At 43.8% G+C, this 21,837-nt stretch overlaps 1 protein-coding gene across 2 annotated transcripts in view; it reads right to left on the bottom strand.

The window, feature by feature from the left end:
• Positions 1-21,837, bottom strand: part of LOC129820204 (alpha-catulin-like) — a 141,268-nt gene that overhangs the window by 8,818 nt on the left and 110,613 nt on the right. The window contains exons 5-15 of one of the 2 annotated variants that reach the window (XM_055877205.1): positions 19,326-19,415; positions 18,817-18,987; positions 17,890-18,090; positions 16,110-16,196; positions 15,128-15,286; positions 14,725-14,817; positions 12,823-12,988; positions 7,813-7,850; positions 7,639-7,689; positions 2,925-3,079; positions 1,692-1,740 (exon numbers count right to left, since the gene is read on the bottom strand). In XM_055877205.1, coding sequence (XP_055733180.1) covers positions 1,692-1,740; positions 2,925-3,079; positions 7,639-7,689; positions 7,813-7,850; positions 12,823-12,988; positions 14,725-14,817; positions 15,128-15,286; positions 16,110-16,196; positions 17,890-18,090; positions 18,817-18,987; positions 19,326-19,415 — 1,260 coding nt within the window. The remainder of the gene's footprint in view (positions 1-1,691; positions 1,741-2,924; positions 3,080-7,638; positions 7,690-7,812; positions 7,851-12,822; positions 12,989-14,724; positions 14,818-15,127; positions 15,287-16,109; positions 16,197-17,889; positions 18,091-18,816; positions 18,988-19,325; positions 19,416-21,837) is intronic. The other variant, XM_055877206.1, reaches the window with a different exon arrangement.

Raw genomic sequence — 21,837 nt, 5'->3', positions numbered from 1 at the left:
CATCATTCTTTGGGGATGCTTTTCTGCAAAGGGGAGACTGCACCGTATTGAGGGGAGGATGGATGGGGCCATGTATCGCGAGATCTTGGCCAACAACCTCCTTCCCTCAGGGAGACTGCACCGTATTGAGGGGAGGATGGATGGGGCCATGTATCGCGAGATCTTGGCCAACAACCTCCTTCCCTCAGTAAGAGCATTGAAGATGGGTCGTGGCTGGGTCTTCCAGCATGACAACAACCCGAAACACACCGCCAGGGCAACTAAGGAGTGGCTCCGTAAGAAGCATCTCAAGGTCCTGGAGTGGCCTAGCCAGTCTCCAGACCTGAACCCAATAGAAAATCTTTGGAGGGAGCTGAAAGTCCGTATTGCCCAGCGACCGCCCCGAAACCTGAAGGATCTGGAGAAGGTCTGTATGGAGGAGTGGGCCAAAATCCCTGCTGCAGTGTGTGCAAACCTGGTCAAGAACTACAGGAAACGTATAATCTCTGTAATTGCAGAGAATTCTGTCTCTCACAGTTGAAGTGTACCTATGATAAAAAATTACAGACCTCTACATGCTTTGTAAGTAGGAAAACCTGCAAAATCGGCAGTGTATCCAATACTTGTTCTCCCCACTGTATATATATATATATATACACATCCCTAAAAATAATGCCAGCTGATTCATGATTTCTACCGGCTGAGAAACACTGCCCGCATTTCCGTCTCGTCCTGACACGTGCATTACTATGGGACAGCAGGAGATCGAATTTGAATATTGAAACAATGTTGCAAATGTCGGAGAGACATACAGCAAGGTTTATACAAATCTCTACTGTTGAAAATTAAATGTTAGTCTAAAATAAATGTGAGAATGTCTAGATTCTTTTTATAGTGGAGATCAAGTTTATAAATTGCCTGGCTGGGCTGATGAGACAGTGGATTGCTCAGTCAGATGGAACAGAGTAAATAGGCATTTTAACATCATAGACTTTTAGCAGGTGGTAACTTGTGGAATAGACAAAAGCTGGAATGCGGTTTTAACCAATCAGCATTCAGGATTAGACCCACCCTGTTGTATAATGTCCACTATTTCAGGATTAGTAGAAAAATCCTAAAAGGAGATATGTAGAACACCAGCAGTATATGGTAGAACTAAAAACCCATGTTCCTTGTGTTGTTAATATACAAGGATGAAGCAAACAAATAAATAACCAATCTCTAAAAGGACCTGACAAATTGTAGTGTATGTGTCATAGAAGACAGCTGCCCTTTTCCACCTCAGTGAATTAGCAGAGGTTATTATCACTCAGTGGGAGCTCTACAGTGGAAGGTTACGCTGTCTCTGTGTGTGTGGCATTGTGAAGGCCCTGCTGATTGAACGACAGGTGGCCTCATCAGCACTTTTTCTGTCTCTCTTCCTCTCTCTTTCCCCTTTCTCCTACAGCGAGTGCAGATCATCATCACATCTCTCTCACTCTCTCTCTACATTAAGTACAGGGCCAGGGCACTCTGCTCCCTGACTCATCCTCTCCTTACCACAGACAAATTATTGTCTTAGGCCTTTTAATAGTGTATTGATTCTGTCTTCTCCCTGGGACGTGGTTGTGTTTAATGGCACCTGGCACAGATTCAATTAAAGCCCTGTATGAAGTAGGATGAAGGACAGGAGACGGATGAGTGGAGGACGGGGCGCGTGTACAGTACTTTACCTCAGCCTGGTGGAAGAGATCCATGGTTGTCTTCAGTAGGCCCTCCCCCCTGCATCGATACAGGAAATGAATGAAAAACAGAACAGAGTGAATGAAATATTACCTGATGATAACAACTGATTAAGTATATTGACTATGAGCATCATATCAACAAGATGCGTGACGGCATCTGTGTTCTCTTCTTCTATATCCATACAGCGGTGGTCAATACCTGGCTGGTGGTCAATACCTGGCTGGTGCAAAATATACTTGACATTTATAATGCAGGCTTGCTGAAGACACTTTTATAAAGATGCATTTAATGTATGATTTCAATGTATCTATATTTTTTTAATTCTCCTTCTTTTGTTAGTACTTTTATTTCTATTGTATTGAAAAGTGCTATACTGTATAAATAAAGTTATTATTATTATTGAGTGACAGTCTAATGATGGATAGATAAGCTACCTGGTGAAGACAGACACAGCTGTTGTCTACCTGGTGAAGACAGACACAGCTGGTGTCTACCTGGTGAAGACAGACACAGCTGGTGTCTACCTGGTGAAGACAGACACAGCTGTTGTCTACCTGGTGAAGACAGACACAGCTGGTGTCTACCTGGTGAAGACAGACACAGCTGGTGTCTACCTGGTGAAGACAGACACAGCTGGTGTCTACCTGGTGAAGACAGACACAGCTGGTGTCTACCTGGTGAAGACAGACACAGCTGTTGTCTACCTGGTGAAGACAGACACAGCTGTTGTCTACCTGGTGAAGACAGACACAGCTGGTGTCTACCTGGTGAAGACAGACACAGCTGGTGTCTACCTGGTGAAGACAGACACAGCTGGTGTCTACCTGGTGAAGACAGACACAGCTGTTGTCTACCTGGTGAAGACAGACACAGCTGTTGTCTACCTGGTGAAGACAGACACAGCTGGTGTCTACCTGGTGAAGACAGACACAGCTGTTGTCTACCTGGTGAAGACAGACACAGCTGTTGTCTACCTGGTGAAGACAGACACAGCTGTTGTCTACCTGGTGAAGACAGACACAGCTGTTGTCTACCTGGTGAAGACAGACACAGCTGGTGTCTACCTGGTGAAGACAGACACAGCTGGTGTCTACCTGGTGAAGACAGACACAGCTGTTGTCTACCTGGTGAAGACAGACACAGCTGGTGTCTACCTGGTGAAGACAGACACAGCTGGTGTCTACCTGGCTAAGACAGACAGACAGACAGCTGGTGTCTACCTGGTGAATAGGTACATGGAGTAGGCCATGCTGGACATGCTCTGGCCCTGGCGGACGATGTCCTGCTCCTGGTCCTCCCACTTCTCCACCTCCGTGTCCACGTCGGAGGTCAGCAGACGCAGCTCTAGACCCAGCTTGGCTATGGTGCTCTGCTCCTGGAGAGCGAGAGAGAGGATAGTGGGTCTGCCATTAGTTAAGGATGGTCTCCCATCCAAGACTACTAATCGAGCCCAAACCTTCTGAGATTCCACCATATTCGGTGGTTTCCGTAAGGTCAGTGCATGATGAACCCATAACTACATTACTTGTTATCTACATTGCATTCACTTTCATCATCAATAGTGATTCATGATAATTCATAACCATATACATGGCCTCCCGGGTGGCGCAGTGGTCTAGGGCACTGCATCACAGTGCTAGCTGCGCCACCAGAGTCTCTGGGTTCGCGCTCAGGCTGGGCTGGGTTCGCGCCCAGGCTCTGTCGCAGCCGGCCGCAACCGGGAGGTCCGTGGGGCGACGCACAATTGGCATAGCGTCGTCCGGGTTAGGGAGGGTTTGGCCGGTAGGGATATCCTTGTCTCAGTATGTAAAAATGTAATAAAATGTATGCACTCTACTGTAAGTCGCTCTGGATAAGAGCGTCTGCTAAATGACTAAAATGTAAATATACCGTGCCTTCAGAAAGTATTCACACTCCTTCACTTTTTCCACATTTTGTTGGGTTACAAGGTGGGTTAAAAAAAAATGTAATAGTATTTTTTTCTCCAAAGATCTACACAAAATAGTCTAATGACAAAGTGGAAGAAAAATTCTAACATTTGTCAAATGTATATGAAAAATAAAACACTAATATATCTTTACATAAGTATTCAACCCCCTGAGTCAATTAGTCACCTTTGACATCGATTACAGCTGTGAGTCTTTCTGGCTAAGAGCTTTGCACATCTGGATTGTACTATATTTGCACTTTCTTTTTATTCTTTAAACTCTGTCAAGTTGGTTGTTGAACATTGCTAGACAGACATTTTGATGTTAAACATTTCTAAAAACATAATTCCACTTTGACATTATGGGATATCGTTTGTAAGCCAGTGACACAAAATATTAATTTAAACCATTTTAAATTTAGGCTGTAACACAACAACATGTGGAAAAATTAAAGGGATGTAAATCATTTCTTAAGTCACTATATTATCAGTTTAAAGATGAAACTCATTGTCACTCATTGTCGCTCATTGTCGCTTGAGAAAGTCAACAATTCCACTCTTCACCTCTCTTAAAAGACATCATCACGCACCATCAGCAACATCAAACATTCCTAATCATTTGCAATTATTGATGATCATTTTGTGTATGCACACCCATTCATGACTGAGTGAGACCCCGGAAGTTGACATACACCTTAGGAAAATACATTTAAACTCAGTTATTCACAATTCCTGACATTTAATCCTAGTAAAAAGTACAGTCTTAGGTCAGTTAGGATCACCACTTTTTTTTAAGAATGTGAAATGTCAGAATAATAGTAGAGAAGGATTTTATTCAGCTTTTATTTCTTTCATCACAGTCCCAAGTGGATCAGAAGTTTACATACACTCAATTAGTATTTGGTAGCATTGCCTTTAAATTGTTGAACTTAGGTCAAACATTGCAGGTAGCCTTCCACAAGCTTTCCACAATAAGTTGTGTGAATTTTGGCCCATTCCTCCTGACAGCTGGTGTAACTGAGTCAGGTTTGTAGGCCTCCTTGCTCGCACACGTTTTTTCAGTTCTGCCCACACATTTTCTACAAGATTAAGGTCAGGGCTTTGTGATGGCCACTCCAATACCTTGACTTTGTTGTCCTTAAGCCATTTTTCCTCAACTTGTGAAGTATGCTTGGGGTCGTTGTCCATTTGGAAGACGCATTTGCAACCAAGCTTTAACTTCCTGACTGATGTCTTGAGATGTTGCTTCAATATATCCACATAATTTTACATCCACATGATGCCATCTTATTTGTGTCGTACACCAGTCTCACCTGCAGCAAAGCACCCCCACAACATGATGCTGCCACCCCTGTGCTTCACAGTTGGGACGGTGCTCTTCTGCTTGCAAGCCTCCCCCTTTTTTCTCCAAACATAACAATGGTCATTATGACCATTATGGCCAAACAGTTCTATTTTTGTTTCATCAGACCAGAGAACATTTCTCCAAAAAGTACGATCTTTGTCCCCATGTGCAGTTGCAAACCGTAGTGTGGCTTTTTATGGCGGTTTTGGAGCAGTGGCTCCTTCCTTGCTGAGCGGCCTTTCAGGTCATGTCGATATAGGACTCGTTTTACTGTGGATATAGATACTTTTGTACCTGTTTCCTCCAGCATCTTCACAAGGTCCTTTGCTGTTGTTCTGGGATTGATTTGCACTTTTCGCACCAAAGTACGTTCATCTCTAGGAGACAGAACTCCGCTCCTTCCTGAGCGGTATGACGGCTACATGGTCCCATGGTGTTTATACTTGCGTACTATTGTTTGTACAGATGAACGTGGTATCTTCAGGCGTTTGGAAATTGCTCCCAAGGATGAACCAGATCTGTGGAGGTCTACAAATTATTTTCTTAGGTCTTAGCTGATTTCTTTTGATTTTCCCATGATGTCAAGCAAAGAGGCACTGAGTTTGAAGGTAGGCTTTGAAATACATCCACAGGTACACACCAATTGACACAAATGATGTCAATTAGCCTATCAGAAGCTTCTAAAGCCATGACATAATTTTCTGGAATTTTCCAAGCTGTTTAAAGGCACAGTCAACTTAGTGTATGTAAACTTCTGACCCACTGGAAATCTAAAACAGTGAGTTATAAGTGAAATAATCTGTCTGTAAACAATTGTTGGAAAAATTACTTGTGTAATGCACAAAGTAGATGTCCTAACCAACTTACCAAAACTATAGTTTGTTAGCAAGAAATGTGTGGAGTGGTTGAAAAATGAGTTTTAATGACTCCAACCTAGTGTATGTAAACTTCCGACTTCAACTGTATCAGACCATGCAAGGTCCCTGCAATAATCGCCATTATTCCCCAATAGTGTGTTTGAACAGGTATTCATTTCCTGCAGAATAAATGCACCTGTCAGGATGAGGTAGTAGATGCAGCCCAAATGCCACTGTATTCCATATATAGTGCACTACTTTTGACCAGGGCCATGGTGGGGATTGGGGGCCATTTGGGACATACCCTATGGGAGGTGTATTGTGTAATTTGGCCTTGGTTTCTCAAATGATTGCCTCGCCTTGTTCACCAACTGAACTCACTGAACTCCGACAGAGTTCAGTGTGTCAAATCTGAGGGCCTGTTGTCCGGGCCTCTGGCAGTCTCTATGGGGGTGCCACAGGGTTCAAATCTTGGGCCAATTCTCTTCTCTGTATATATCAACGATTTCGCTCTTGCTGCTGGTGAGTCTCTGATGCACCTCTACGCAGACGACACCATTCTGTATACTTCTGGCCCTTCTTTGGACACTGTGTTAACAACCCTCCAGACGAGCTTCAATGCCATACAACTCTCCTTCCGTGGCCTCCAACTGCTCTTAAATACAAGTAAAACTAAATGCATGCTCTTCAACTGATCGCTGCCTGCACCTGACCGCCCGTCCAGCATCACTACTCTGGACAGTCCTGACTTAGAATATGTGGACAACTACAAATACCTAGGTGTCTGGTTAGACTGTAAACTCTCCTTCTAGACTCACATAAAACATCTCCAATCGAAAGTCAAATCTAGAATTGGCTTCATATTTTGCAACAAAGCATCCTTCACTCATGCTGCCAAACATACTCTTGTAAAACTGACCATCTTACCGATCCTCGACTTCGGCGATGTCATTTACAAAATAGCCTCCAATACCCTACTCAACAAATTGGATGCAGTCTATCACAGTGCCATCCGTTTTGTCACCAAAGCCCCATATACTACCTACCACTGCGACCTGTACGTTCTCGTTGGCTGGCCATCGCTTCATACTCGTCGCCAAACCCACTGGCTCCAGGTCATCTACAAGACCCTGCTAGGTAAAGTCCCACCTTATCTCTGCTTGCTGGTCACCATAGCTGCACCCACCCGTAGCACGCGTTCCAGAAGGTATATCTCACTTTTCACCCCCAAAGCCAATTCCTCCTTTGGCCTCTCCTTCCAGTTCTCTGCTGCCAATGACTGGAATGAACTACAAAAATCTCTGAAACTGGAAACACTTATCTCCCCCACTAGCTTTAAGCACCAGCTGTCAGAGCAGCTCACAGATCACTGCACCTGTACATAACCCATCTATAAATAGCCCAAACAACTACCTCTTCCCTTACTGTATAAATGTATTTATTTTGCTCCTTTGCACCGCAGTATTTCTACTTTGCACACTCATCTACTGTCAAATCTACCATTCCAGTGTTTTAATTGCTATATTGTATTTACTTCGCCACCATGGCCTATTTATTGCCTTTTACCTCCCTTATCTCACCTCATTTGCTCACATTGTATATAGACTTATTTTTCTACTGTATTATTGACTGTATGTTTGTTTTACTCCATGTGTAACTCTGTGTTGTTATATGTGTCGAACTGCTTTGCTTTATCTTGGCCAGGTCGCAGTTGTAAATGAGAACTGGTTCCCAACTTGCCTACCTGGTTAAATAAAGGTGAAATTAAAAATAAAAATAAATAAAATTGATGAGTCTAGTTATACCTCCGTATCTAGCTTAACAGCTTTCACCGTCTTCAGGTTGGCTGAATGTTTCTGGAGGGAAGAAAAAGTTTGACAGGATGAGTGATATTAAAGGAGAAAGTGAGGGAAAATAATTTAAACAGAATGACATAGAAAATATCCACCAATCATAGTATTGTTTATTCTGATACTCACCCCTGGTCTGGGAAGCGACAAGTAGGCTCTTTTATCAGCTGTTATTAAATCAGAAAGAAAGACTATTTTGAGGAAAATTTTAAAGTCACATTTTGGCCATTGGATCACAAGTTTGGGATAATGAATGGGAGGCTATGAGTTATATGGAAAATAATGAACGACGTGTAAGGTGTGTTCCATGAAGAAGTGTAACTGACCTTCCACAGAGTTCCATTATTTTCCAGAGAATGCATAGAGCCCTGAGTTGATTATCCCTTTTATACCATGGCTATAATTTAACACATTTCCCGCTAGAAATAGTTTCATTTGCCGGTAGAAATGTGTTCAACATCCCCTGAAGTAGCTAACAAGTTTACCAGGTAGCTACAGTAGTTGCCGTGGTAACCAAACAAACTTTCTAGTTTAGCTAACCAAACCATCAGTCCTAGTTTGCCATTATGAAAATCAAAATCAACAATGCCAATATTTTAAATTCGACTTTTGCTTTCAAAAGCAGCTCAAACATAGAACATGTAAGAATGAACTATAGCCATTAAATACTACCTTGAGTTATAGGAAAATAATGCACGCTCTAGAATGCCCTTCAAGCCAATCAGAAACAAGTATTCAACAATGCCATGGTTTAAGGTGAAATAATGGTCAGTTAGGTCACATAATTTCCCAGCAAAATGATTGTATGCCTTTTTAAATCCCTACACTGCATTTTTATACTGCATTTCAAATGGTTTTCAGCCATTAATTCCAACAAATGAAATAATACTAAAAAAGGGAGGGATTCAGTTGATTCTCCCCAACACATCTTCTATCATACTACAGTTGATAGTCCCTTACACATCCTAGGGTGGTGTGGTAAATCGAATGAAGTAGATTAATTCGAATGTATGTTTTTGCGCGATATTCCATATCGCAGAATCTAGGCTTTTGTATTTTTTGTTTTTATACGCGTTTATGTCCGCTTGTTCTCATGTTGTATTGTTGGTCTCGTCTCGTTCGCTCTTTCTGTTCTGTGCACCTTCCCATTTACACCAGAGATCTGTATGTAATGACTAGATGCTCATGTCTCCACCCTAACAATTGGAGTCGTTGTCCCAAAGGCGGGAAGGCAGGCGACAAGGTTCAAAATATGCGCATAGAAACACATTGGGTTTATTTTGGCGAGAGTCAAACCTCTCGCTTTGCCTCTTTCTCCCAAGCCCATCCCCCTACCACTCACAAAAACAAAGATGAGAGATCACTTCTTCCTCTCTGACCAACGGTTTCAACTCGCAATTTACATTTGAGGCTTGGTCCAACAAAATCAGTATTATTTTACTGTAATAGAGAAGTTAACCTTTCTAACCATACCCCGTTTATGTTTCAAAAACTCAAATTTCGAGCAGAGCAGACACTACTAAAACGGATGTACCAATGAACATTCATTCTGGAAAATGAATGCTCAGTTTGCCGCAAGCGCACAACGGTATCGCGTATCGCTAGCAGCATTTTAGACAAATAAAGATTGTTATACTAGTTGTTTAGCATAAAGCATAAAACAATTATATGAGGAATTTGCAACTCGTTCTCATTCTGAGAAACAAGGTAGGCCACTTGATTTCAACATGTGAACAAAGTGGACAGGCTAGCATGCTCTTCAAACAGTTGGAGACGGACAGACAGTTGTGTTCATAACATTTCAACTGGTTTGCCTTGTTAGCTGAATTCAGAGCATGTGAAATTATATCTTTGATCCAAGTTGCTAAAACTTGAAATATTAATATTTGCTGGCTACTCACTAGCACGTGGGCTTGTGCTTGAGAGATTGTTTATGAGACCGGTGTTAATTTTCTATTATTTTACATTTTTAAATTTAACTAGGCAAGTCAGTTAAGAACAAATTCTTATTGACAATGACGACCAAGGAACAGTGGCAAAACTGCCTTGTTCAGGGGCAGAACGACAGATTTTTACCTCGTCAGCTCAGGGATTTCGGTTACTGGCCCAACGCTCTAATCCCTAGGCTACCTGCCGCCCCTATTGAGATGGTTTGCGACGAGTTGGACTTCAGAGTGAAGGAACAGCAGCCAACAAGTGCTCAGCATATGTGTGCTACATTATTAGTGAATGTGCCTTATGTATAGTTCTGGTTAAATTTGTAACATAATATTATTTTTTATAGACAGACCGGCCAGATCAGTGATAATTGCAACAACAAAAAAAGCAGGTACAAATATTTTGATAAAATAATTAAATGATTAGTGGGTCTTATGGTTGTGGAAGGAATATATTCAGCCTAGATATAATTTACCAAGCTCTGAATTCATTAGATTATTGCTGACTGTTTTAAATTCAGTGTATTTTACCTTTAATTGTATAACAAAGCTAATTTAGAGAACATTTAAAAAATAAATATAGATATATATATATATATATCGTGAATCACCCATAAGTTTGAAAGAAATTGAGATGAGTTTTAGGCCATATCGCCCAGCCCTAACACATCCATCCTCTATCATACTACAGTTGATTATCTCTAACAGGTCCCCTATCATACTACAGTTGATTATCTCCAACACATCCTCTATCATACTTCAAATGGAGTGCAACCAATCAACTCAACAAAGTTCTTGTCTGTAGCTGAGATCTTTAAGTCCCGGTAAAGGCACAGTTCAGTAGAATATACAAGGGTAGTCAGGGTGTGATAAACATCACTGATGTGTTTAACGGCTGATGAGGCGCTGCCGTAAAAGGAGTATTACTTCACATAAAAGTTTAACTGTCTACGTCGCTTCAGCACCAGCTCCGCACACCTCCACACACACTTCTCTATTTAATGGTTTTAGCAGGGGGACGTCGTCTCTCTTGTTGCATGTCATTTGGATCGTGGCCCATAAATACGAATACCGTGACACGCCACAAAGGTTACGGATTATAGGAATTACGCTGCGGAGTGGGAGAGAGCGCTGTAAAACGGCTGGTATAACCCAATGTTGAGATACACGCGCATGCACACGCACACAGGCCTGTAACAGAACGGTTTGTCTGTGGCTCGGTGAGAGGTATCGTGCTGATTGTGCTTTAATCGCTGCGTTGTGTCAGAGAATACAAACAACCACGGTTATAGAGATTGATCTGTCTATGAATAGGATCAATACATTTTAGACTACCACAGCTTAGAGAGACTGAGTACAAACAACCATGGCTTGTAGAGAGACTAACTGCCCATGAAAATTATAGAGATTAAGAGAAGAGAGCAAGAGAATAGAGAGAGAGAATAGAGAGCAAGAGCATATAGAGAATAGAATAGCGAGAGAGAGAATAGAGAGGGAGAGAATATAGAGAATAGAGAGCAAGAGAATATAGAGAATAGAATAGCGAGAGAGAGAATAGAGAGGGAGAGAATATAGAGAATAGAATAGAGTGAGAGGGAGAGAATAGAGAGCAAGAGAATAGAGAGAATAGAATAGAGAGGGAGAGAATAGAGAATAGAATAGCGAGAGAGAGAATAGAAAGAGAATAGAGAGCAAGAAAATATAGAGAATAGAATAGCGAGAGAGAGAATAGAGAGCAAGAGAATATAGAGAATAGAATAGCGAGAGAGAGAATAGAGAGCAAGAGAATATAGAGAATAGAATAGCGAGAGAGAGAATAGAGAGCAAGAGAATATAGAGAATAGAATAGCGAGAGAGAGAATAGAGAGCAAGAGAATATAGAGAATAGAATAGCGAGAGAGAGAATAGAGAGGGAGAGAATATAGAGAATAGAATAGCGAGAGAGAGAATAGAGTGAGAGGGAGAGAATAGAGAGCAAGAGAATAGAGAGAATAGAATAGCGAGAGAGAATAGAGAATAGAATAGCGAGAAAGAGAATAGAGAGAATAGAATAGCGAGAGAGAATAGAGAGGGAGAGAATATAGAGAATAGAGAGAGAGAGAATAGAGAGAAAGAGAATATAGAGAATAGAATAGCGAGAGAGAGAATGGAGAGAGAGAGAATAGAGAGCAAGAGAATATAGAGAATAGAATAGTGAGAATATAGAGAATAGAATAGAGTGAGAGAGAAAAGTGAGAGGGAGAGAATAGAGAGAATAGAATAGCGAGAGAGAATAGAGAGGGAGAGAATATAGAGAATAGAATAGCAAGAGAGAGAAAAGAGTGAGAGGGAGAGAATAGAGAGCAGGAGAATAGAGAGAATAGAATAGCGAGAAAGAATAGAGAGGGAGAGAATATAGAGAATAGAATAGCGAGAGAGAGAAAAAAGTGAGAGGGAGGGAGAGAATAGAGTGAGGGAATAGAGAGAGAATATAGAGAATAGAATAGCGAGAGAGAATAGAGATAAAGAGAATAGGGCGAGAGAGAGAAGAGAGGGAGAGAGAGTAAGAGGGTGGGGAGAAATCTGTGTGGTGACTAGTGATTACGGGTATTAATGTTATTTCAGTGTGGTGTCGATATAATAATGGTGTGAGTCCATCAGATTTGACATAACTCAATGAATAATCTATTCCTTCACGGTCGTATTAACTTTTGCTATCAAAAACCATGAGGGACAGAAACAACATCCCCATGCCAGGGGTTGGTTGTATGGTAACATCCCTTGTCTGAGTGAGATCCAATCCTGGTCTTACAGTTCTTCAATACCACTTCCCATTCTGGCCCTCATACCATCATGGCCACCTAATCATCCCCATTTTACAATTGGCTCATTCATCCCCCTCCTCTCCCCTGTAACTATTCTCCAGGTCATTGCTGTAAATGAGAATGTGTTCAGTCAACTTACCTGCTAAGGGTTAAAATAAAATAAAAAAGAGACTGCCCCACCCAATCTCTCCAACACCCCCCTCCCACCAGGGGGCCGTCCCAGTCCAACACCCCCCCCCCCCCCCTCTCCTCCCACCAGGGGGACCCCCTCTCCTCCTAACAGGAGGCCTGTCCCAACCCAACCAAACTCCTCTCACCACTTATTCTCCCTCCCCTCTCCTACGACCGGGAGGCCCACCTTGGATGCCCATTACACACACACACACACACACTCCTACCACCGGCAGGCACACCTCGGCGGCCCTCGAACACGTCATTGATCTCCCGGAGCAGCACGCCCATGTCACAGAGCTGGGACTCCCAAGCCTCACAGAACACATCCAGGTTCTCCTTGGCAATCTTACTGGATGGGTGCAGGGCCAGCGTCTGGGCTGCAGAGATGATCTGAGAGGATAGAGGAGGGAGGGAGGGAGCGAGAGGGAGGGAGCGATGGAGGAAGTAGCTATGTCTTAAAATTGTATTGGAGTGGTGAAGTGTTTCGATAAGGTGCACAGTACACACCTTAAGTGGAGCTATTACAGTGTTACTCACACCAGTAGCTAGCCAGAACAGTTGGTTCTTTGAGGGAAAACTAACAAAGGATCCAAGAAAATGATTAGACCGCCCCACCCAATCTCTCCAACACCCCCATTACAGAATGGAATCAGGCCTCATTCTCATAGAATGTTGATCTACTCTATGAGCAGAGACAGGATAATTTCCTCAGTGTGGGGGCTGATTGTGTGAAGTGGAACCAATCTTCAGCGAGCAGAGCAAGGGGCATGGAATCCGTTTTGTCTCACAGTTTTCTAATTATGTTTGGTCTTCCAGGCCGTTGGGACAGATGCTTCATTATCTGCTGCTGGGAGTGTAGTGGAAAATGTGAAGACCCGCCCACGGTAATGTCAGACCCTGCATGACCCAGCTGTAATGACTGAGCTAATAGGTTCATAGGTCAATCAATAAGGTCAGAGGGGGAGCCTCCGCTCAGGGAGGGATAATGCTGATGTATGTGTGTGTGTGTGTGTGTGTGTGTGTGTGTGTGTGTGTGTATGTCTTTCAATGGTAATAAAGAGACACCTGTGGGTAATTACCAATTAAATGCAACACGCTGGAGGTGATGCACTCTGACTTGTGTGCGTGTGGTTTTCTGAGTTATTTCTCCCCGTATCAGATGAAGTCATCTTAATGTCTGTTTCTGTAATAGTTGGCCTTGTTTAATGGATGGTAGTGAAGCTATAGGGGCCAAGATGGCAGAGGATGTGCTGACAAACCTTGGTAATGGAGAAGTTGTACAGCTTAAAAACAACATCAGGGTGGAGTTTCTAGCACAACATGTATTGTGTTACGTTACCTGTCAGAGTGTGTTACGTTACCTGTCAGAGTGTGTTACGTTACCTGTCAAGAGTGTGTTACGTTACCTGTCAAGAGTGTGTTACGTTACCTGTCAAGAGTGTGTTACGTTACCTGTCAAGAGTGTGTTACGTTACCTGTCAAGAGTGTGTTACGTTACCTGTCGTTACCTGTCAGAGTGTGTTACGTTACCTGTCACAGGGTGGGTGGGTGGGTGTGTGTTTCCTGTCACGGGGGTGGGTGCGTTTCCTGTCACGGGGGTGGGTGCGTTTCGTGTCACGGGGGTGGGTGCGTTTCCTGTCACGGGGGTGGGTGCGTTTCCTGTCACGGGGGTGGGTGCGTTTCCTGTCACGGGGGTGGGTGCGTTTCCTGTCACGGGGGTGGGTGCGTTTCCTGTCACGGGGGTGGGTGCGTTTCCTGTCACGGGGGTGGGTGCGTTTCCTGTCACGGGGGTGGGTGCGTTTCCTGTCACGGGGGTGGGTGCGTTTCCTGTCACGAGGGTGGGTGCGTTTCCTGTCACGGGGGTGGGTGCGTTTCCTGTCACGGGGGTGGGTGCGTTTCCTGTCACGAGGGTGGGTGCGTTTCCTGTCACGGGGGTGGGTGCGTTTCCTGTCACGAGGGTGGGTGCGTTTCCTGTCACGGGGGTGGGTGCGTTTCCTGTCACGAGGGTGGGTGCGTTTCCTGTCATGGGGGTGGGTGCGTTTCCTGTCACGAGGGTGGGTGCGTTTCCTGTCAGAGTGTCTGTGCGTTTCCTGTCAGAGTGTCTGTTACCTGTCAGAGTGTGTTACCTGAGGGCCAGTGACGTGGAAGGTCTCCTCAGCATGTATACAGGTGATCTCCAGAGGCTCTGTCCCTGAGACGTGACACAGCAGACGACACGTCTGGAACAGAACAGACAATATCAGCGTCTAACATCAATGTGACTGAATATGAGCAGCAGACAGATCAAGATATATTTTCCAGATATTCAACTGGAAAATAAATACAGGTCTCCAAAGCCAGTAGCTCATATCACAAGTACCATGTCCATACACCTCAGCCATAGGAATGGATATGGACTTTTTATTTATTTAATTAAATAAACTTTTGTGGTTTAATACAATTGTAAGAATTAAATTCAACAAAAGGTGATTTGATTAGGGAGATTCAACAGACTTAAGTTAGCCTCCCCAGCCAGCGAGCCTCGCTCACCTCCACCAGCTGTTCCTTCTGCTCGCCGAGCGTGCAGGCGTACTCTGCCACGGCCTCCAGGTTTCCCTCGCCCCCTGAGGCCTTCAAGGCCCGCAGAGGCAGGTGTTCTGCATGCAGCTTCAGCAGGTCCGCCGCCCGCCCCACCGCCACCTTATGGAGCTGGACGGCGGGAGAGGGGAAGAGGGGAGATAAAAATGGGTATACATGTTGTATCTTTTGTACACCTGGCTGCACAATGGTAATAAGAAGAGAAAACAATATTAAGACAGGAAGAGAACAAGGAGGAGAAAGAAAGGGCAAGGTAGAGAGAAAAAGCGTGAGGGGGGAGTGCCAGCGGAGGGAGGATAAAGAGAATACGTAAAAGTGGGAGAGTGCTAAGGCCATATTAAAGAGAAAGAAGAGCAAGACATATGAACAAAATGTGATGAGAGCAGGGTTGGGTCATTTACTATCTAAATGTAATCTGTTACGAGTTACCTGTCCAAAATTGTAATCAGTAACGTAACTTTTGGATTAACCAAACTCAGTAATGTAATCTGATTACTTTCAGTTACTTTCTCCTTAAGAGGCATTAGAAGAAGACAAAAAGGATCCCTCAAACGCATCTGGTGTGTCGTCATAGTGGTTTCTGACTTCGCTCAGGTGGGACAAACGTAGACTTGCTATTTTTTTTCAATACTGAATTGAATGAGAAAACAGAAAGGTGTCAATGTATTTTTTCACAAACATCCTTTCTGAATTTAAAAGTAATCCAAAAAGTAATACATTTTTTCAAATGTATCTAAACTGATTACAACATTTTTGCTGGTAACATAACCGATTACAGTTACAGGTTTTTGTAGTCAGATTACATGTAATCAGTTGCATCCCAACCCAGATGGAGAGTACAGAAAACTCCAGACAGATCTGATCTAGGACTGAACCACTTGGCATGCGAGAAAGTGATGCATTCTAGTTAAGACCGCAGTGTTACAGGACTCACCTCTCTGCGGAGTTCGTGGACACTTTGGCAGGTCTTCAGTATAGACAGCTCCATCTCCTCTGTGACCTCTTTGGCATTGAGAGACAGCTGGGATGAGGAAAATATTAAAATAAATAAGGGAGGGGAAAAAGATAAGAGTAGTCGTCACATAAATCATGCACGTGATTAATGACTGGTGCCTGGGATGTGACCTGTCTTAGCAGGAGAAGAATAGGAGATTACACAGCCCTGCTCACGCCCTGTTTGGTTGTGTGTGTGTGTGGGTGGGTGTGAGTGAGTGAGTGAGAGAGAGAGAAAAAGGTAGAGAGTGTGAGAGGAAGAGAAAGAAAGTGTGAGTGAGTGAGTGAGATCCCTTCTGCATCACCAATATGCTGTAAAACATAAGAGTTTCAGACACACGTTCTAAGGGCAAGGAGACAGGTGGGAGGCACTGTAGTCAGACTGTTTTGACACATTGCTGTAATCCTGTGAAAAAAACTGTCTAACAAGCAGAATTACATTTACATTACATTACATTACATTACATTTAAGTCATTTAGCAGACGCTCTTATCCAGAGCGACTTACAAATTGGAAAGTTCATACATATTCATCCTGGTCCCCCCATGGGAATTGAACCCACAACCCTGGCGTTGCAAGCGCCATGCTCTACCAACTGAGCCACACGGGAATTCACCAGGGCCCAGTTTTTCAAACGTGAATATCCGGATTTTGGCTATCGGATAGGATTAAACGCAAAGAAATAGAATGATTGAATAGAATGGATGAATCATTGACTTGAAATGGGGACTCCCGTTGTATTTCTATGCATTTAATCCAATACGATAGCTGGAATCCAGATAGATCACTTTTGAAAAACTGGGCCCTGATGATTTGTCTCTGACCCTCTCATCACCCTCTCTGTTTCTACTGAAATAAGTAGAGAAAAACACCTCATCTCACTGCTCTGTTTCTACTGAAATAAGTGAAGGAAAACGAACAGACCCTGGGATCTAGGTAGTGACTCACGCTGTAGAAATAGGTCTCACTAGGGAGCCAATCATTCAACGTGCTGTAGCTCTGATTCCATTCAATTTGTCAATGGAACTGTGGCCTCTATTTTCACACATTTATACAAGCTTAACGATGGAAAAACATATCGTATGAAAGCCACACGCTATGGAGTCCAAGGAAACTCCTTTCAGTGAGGTGTCGAGAGAGCGAGAACAATGTGTTCTATGTAATCAATGGAGTCAAGTGAATGGCCATTCATACGATGAGGCTGACTTCAGGGCCGTATCCACAAAGCATCTCAGAGTAAGAGTCCTGATCTAGGATCTGTCCATATAATCATATTAATTCTGATCTAAAAGGCAAAACTGATCCTTAGCACACCTACTCTGAGATGCTTTGATGGGCCCAGGACTGGTTTAAGAGCTATAAAGAATGAAGGAAAACAGCACTGTATAGCCGTATGGGAGAGGGTAGTGTGAAAAGGCTGGATATTATATTGTTCTCCTTCACATTATCTATAAACCTAGCAACAGTACACAAGGTCATGTAGCTAAGCAACAGAAAGGAAGTGAAGGAGTGTGTGTGTCTGTGGCCATCTACACACGTGAGTGTAATGTGCATTTTCATACATGCTAAATCATGACCTACTGTACCCGTGCTCTTAATCATGTAGACGTACGAGTACATATCTACATGTGTGAGTACACATACACACGCGAGTGTGTGTGTGTACACATGTACAAGTATTTACATGTGTGTGTGTGTATGCCCAGTTTATGCCAACATACCGCCTCCCTCCAGGCTGCGATGAGCCGGTCAGTGTCCTGGCGGGCGAGCTGGCAGAGCTGCAGGATGCCCTCTCGGTGCTCGTGGCTGGTGTAGGCCGAGTCAGTGAAGTCCTCCGTCCTCTCCACCACCGCCTCCAGCTGGTCAGACAGAGCCTGCTGGGGCAGTGAGTACAGACCCTCGCGCAGACCTTCCACGTTGGACTGGGATCACAGACAGAGACACAGTAATGAATACAACAATTATTTGTTATGCCAATAAAGCATTTCAATTGAATTGACACAGAGTGACAGACAATAACATTCAAAAGCTCTATGACAAGCTACTGGTATTTCAGATTGACTAGGGATAATTGACTTATTGTAAAGAACTGGTGCAGAACACCTGGCGTGCTTCATCTTTGTATGTCCAGGCCTGTTGTCTGTGCCCAATAATGTTTGTGCCATGTTTGGTGCGGTTACCATGTTGTGTTGCTACCATGTTGTTGTCATGAGGTGTTGCTACAATGCAGTGTTGTCATGTGTTGCTACCATGCTGTGTTGTTGTCTTAGGTCTCTCTTTATGTAGTGCTGTGGTCTCTCTTGTGGTGATGTGTGTTTTGTCCTATATTTACATTTTTAATCCCAGCCACCGTCGCCACAGGAGGCGTTTTGCCTTTTGCTAGGCCGTCATTGTAAATAAAAAAAAATTCTTAACTGACTTGCCTAGTTAAATAAAGGTTAAATAAAAATGTAATACATATCTTGTGGATAGAATATGTAAACATAAATGGTACCCAAATTACGTTAGATTGTAATTTGGGACTAACCTAAATTAGTCCAGGCCTAAACCATCATACTGTAGTTACTATATTAGAACTATATTACAATGCAAAGTGGAGAAAAAAAAAAACATATGGAATCCATAAGGAAATCCTCCTGTCGTCCCACCTTGAAGTCCTTGATGCCGGTGTAAATGCTGAGGGGTAGGACCTTGGTCTCCCCGCAGGGCCGGGCGTCCGTCACGATCTCCATGACCTGCTCCAGGGCGAATCGCATGCGGTGGAACACGGCGTCTTTGTTGATACGCGCCGACTCGCAGTCCGGGTGTCTGAGACACGTCTACAGGGAGAGAGACATGGTTTACCAACTGAGGCTGCATTTACACAGGCAGCCCAATTCTGATCTTTTTACCAATCATATCAGCTCTTTTGCTAATAATTAGAAAAAATATCAGAATTAGTCTGCTTGTGTGGCAGTCCATGTTCGGAATCAATTGTAGTAATACAGTCTCTATGCCTCACATCTACTAAACACAAAAACAATGTTTTAAATGGGAAGTTAGGCTGGTTTGAAGAAAACAATTATGTAAATCCAGAAGAACTAATTTGACCCATTCAGTAGCAAGTTCTTCCAGTCCACAGGTTTAATCTAGTACATTAGCAGCAGTATGTACACACCTTGGACGCAGTGAGCAGCATCATGGTGCATTTCTCCAGCACTGCTCTGGCTGCAGCCATCCTGGCCTTCTTATTCTCATCCTTCAGGTCCTAATGGACAGAGACCAACACTGGACAGTTACAGAAGCAGTCTCAGCTGGTTCCCAAACTTCTCTGATTTGTGAGTGTGGGCCAGTTGTGAGACACCAAATAGACAGAACCATTTTAAGCCACAACTCAGTCTTGCCAAGAAGAACTGGCTTTGACCTACCAGGGATCTGGACCAGAGCCATGAATGAAGAATAAAATAAATGGCTCTGGTCTGGACTAGTGGACCAATTAATGCAAGGGGTCCGTCATTAAAAAAAAAGCATCCCCCACACTTCAAACGCACACAGAGCATATCTGTATGATGTGGAAGAACCGTAAGAGTTCTCGAGCTAAGTTTAGTTAAGGTTTAGTTCTCCGGCCATCAGTTATTACTCATAGATGAACCTGGTGAAGCACGACTCAATGCAGTAGATATCATCCACTGACTCGCTCATCTCTGTGTTCTGATACCATCCACTGACTCGCTCATCTCTGTGTTTCAAAGACAAAGCATTTAGTGTGTGTTCCAGGAGGAGGTGGAATCAACTTCTCTCCAGGCACAGAGCCATGGATTTCAAAGGAGATGTGATGTGTTATTATGCAGAACAACAATATAAACGTAACATGTAAAGTGTTGGTCCCATGTTTCATGAGCTGAAACTTAAAGAGCCCTGAAATTTTCCATACGCACAAGAACCTTGTTTATCATTCATAACAGTGAGCATTTCTCCTTTGTCATTATAATCCATCCAGCTGACAGGTTTGGCATATCGAGAAGCTGATTAAACAGCATGATCAGTACACAGGTGCACCTTGTGCTGGGGGCAATAAAAGGCCACTCTAAAGTTTTGTCACACAACCAAATGCAACCGATGTCTCACGTTTTGAGGGAGCGTGCAATTGGCATGATGACTGCAAGAATGTCCACCAGAGCTGTTGCCAGAGAATTGAATGTTCACTTCTCTACCATAAGCGACCTAAAACTTTGTTTTAGAGAATTTGGCAGTACATCCAACCGGCCTCACACCCACAGACCACCTGTAACCAGGACAGCCCAGGACCTCCACATCTGTCTTCTTCACCTGCGGGATAATCTGAGACCAGCTAACAGGACAACTGCTGAAACTGTAGGTTTGCACAAACTGTAAAAAACGTCTCAGGGAAGATCATCTGTGTGCTCGTCGTCCTCACCAGGGTCTTGACCAGACTGCAGTTCAGCATCGTAATTGACTTCAGTGGGCAAATGCTCACCTTCAATGGCCACTGGCATGCTGGAGAAGTGTGCTCTTCACAGATGAATCCCGTTTTCAACTGTACCGGGCAGATTGGAGACAGCGTGTACGGCGTCATGTGGGTAAGTGGTTTGCTGATGTCAACGTTGTGAACAGTGTGCCCCATGGTGGTGGTGGGGTTATGGTATGGGCAGGCATAGATACCGGTACCGAGTCAATGTACGGAGGTATTGGTTAGTCGACGCAATTTGTACATGTAGGTAGGGGGGGGGGGGGGGGGCAATGCAAATTGTCTGGGTGGCCACTTGATTAATTGTCTTATTGCTTGGGGGTAGAAGCTAGTAAAGGAGCCTTTTAGACCTAGACTTGGTGCTCCAGTACCACTTGCCGTTGAGTGAGAGGTTGTTGTCCTGGCAGCACACTGCCAGGTCTCTGACCTCGTCTCTATAGGATGTCTCATCGTTGTCGGTGATCAGGCCTACCACCGTTGTGTCGTCAGCAAACTTAATGGTGGTGTTGAAGTCGTGCTTGGCCACGCAGTTGTGGGTGAACAGGGAGTACAGGAGGGGACTAAGCACACACCCCTGAGGGGCCCCCATGTTAAGGATCAGCAATGCAGATGTGTCCAAACCCGCTTACCACCTGGGGGCAGCCCGTCAGCAAGTCCAGGATCCAGTTGCAGAGGGAGGTGTTTAGTCCCATGGTCCTTAGCTTAGTGATGAGCTTGTGGGCACTATGGTGTTGAATGTTGAACATAGTCAATGAATAGCATTCTCACATAGGTGTTCCTTTTGTCCAGGTGGGCAACGTTGAGTGCAATTGAGATTGCGTCATCTGTGGATCTGTTGGGGCGGATGCAAATTGGAGTGGGACCAGGGTTTCTGGGATAATGGTGTTGATGACCAGCCTTTCAAAGCACTTCATGGCTACAGACCCATGTGTACCGACCCATGCTACGGGTCGGTACACATTTAGGCATGTTACCTTCGCTTTCTTGGGCACAGGGACTATGGTGGTCTGCTTGAAACATGTACAGTTGAAGTCAGAAGTTTACATACACTTAGGTTGGAGTCATTAAAACTTGTTTTTCAACCACTCCAGAAATTTCTTGTTAACAAACTATAGTTGTGCAAGTCAGTTAGGCCATCTACTTTGTGCATGACACAAGTAATTTTTCCAACAACTGTTTACAGACAGATTAGACCTCCAAC

Source organism: Salvelinus fontinalis, chromosome 22 (genome assembly GCF_029448725.1).
Source record: "Salvelinus fontinalis isolate EN_2023a chromosome 22, ASM2944872v1, whole genome shotgun sequence".
Taxonomy (NCBI): domain Eukaryota; kingdom Metazoa; phylum Chordata; class Actinopteri; order Salmoniformes; family Salmonidae; genus Salvelinus; species Salvelinus fontinalis.
This window is presented reverse-complemented; position numbering and strand designations above follow the sequence as displayed.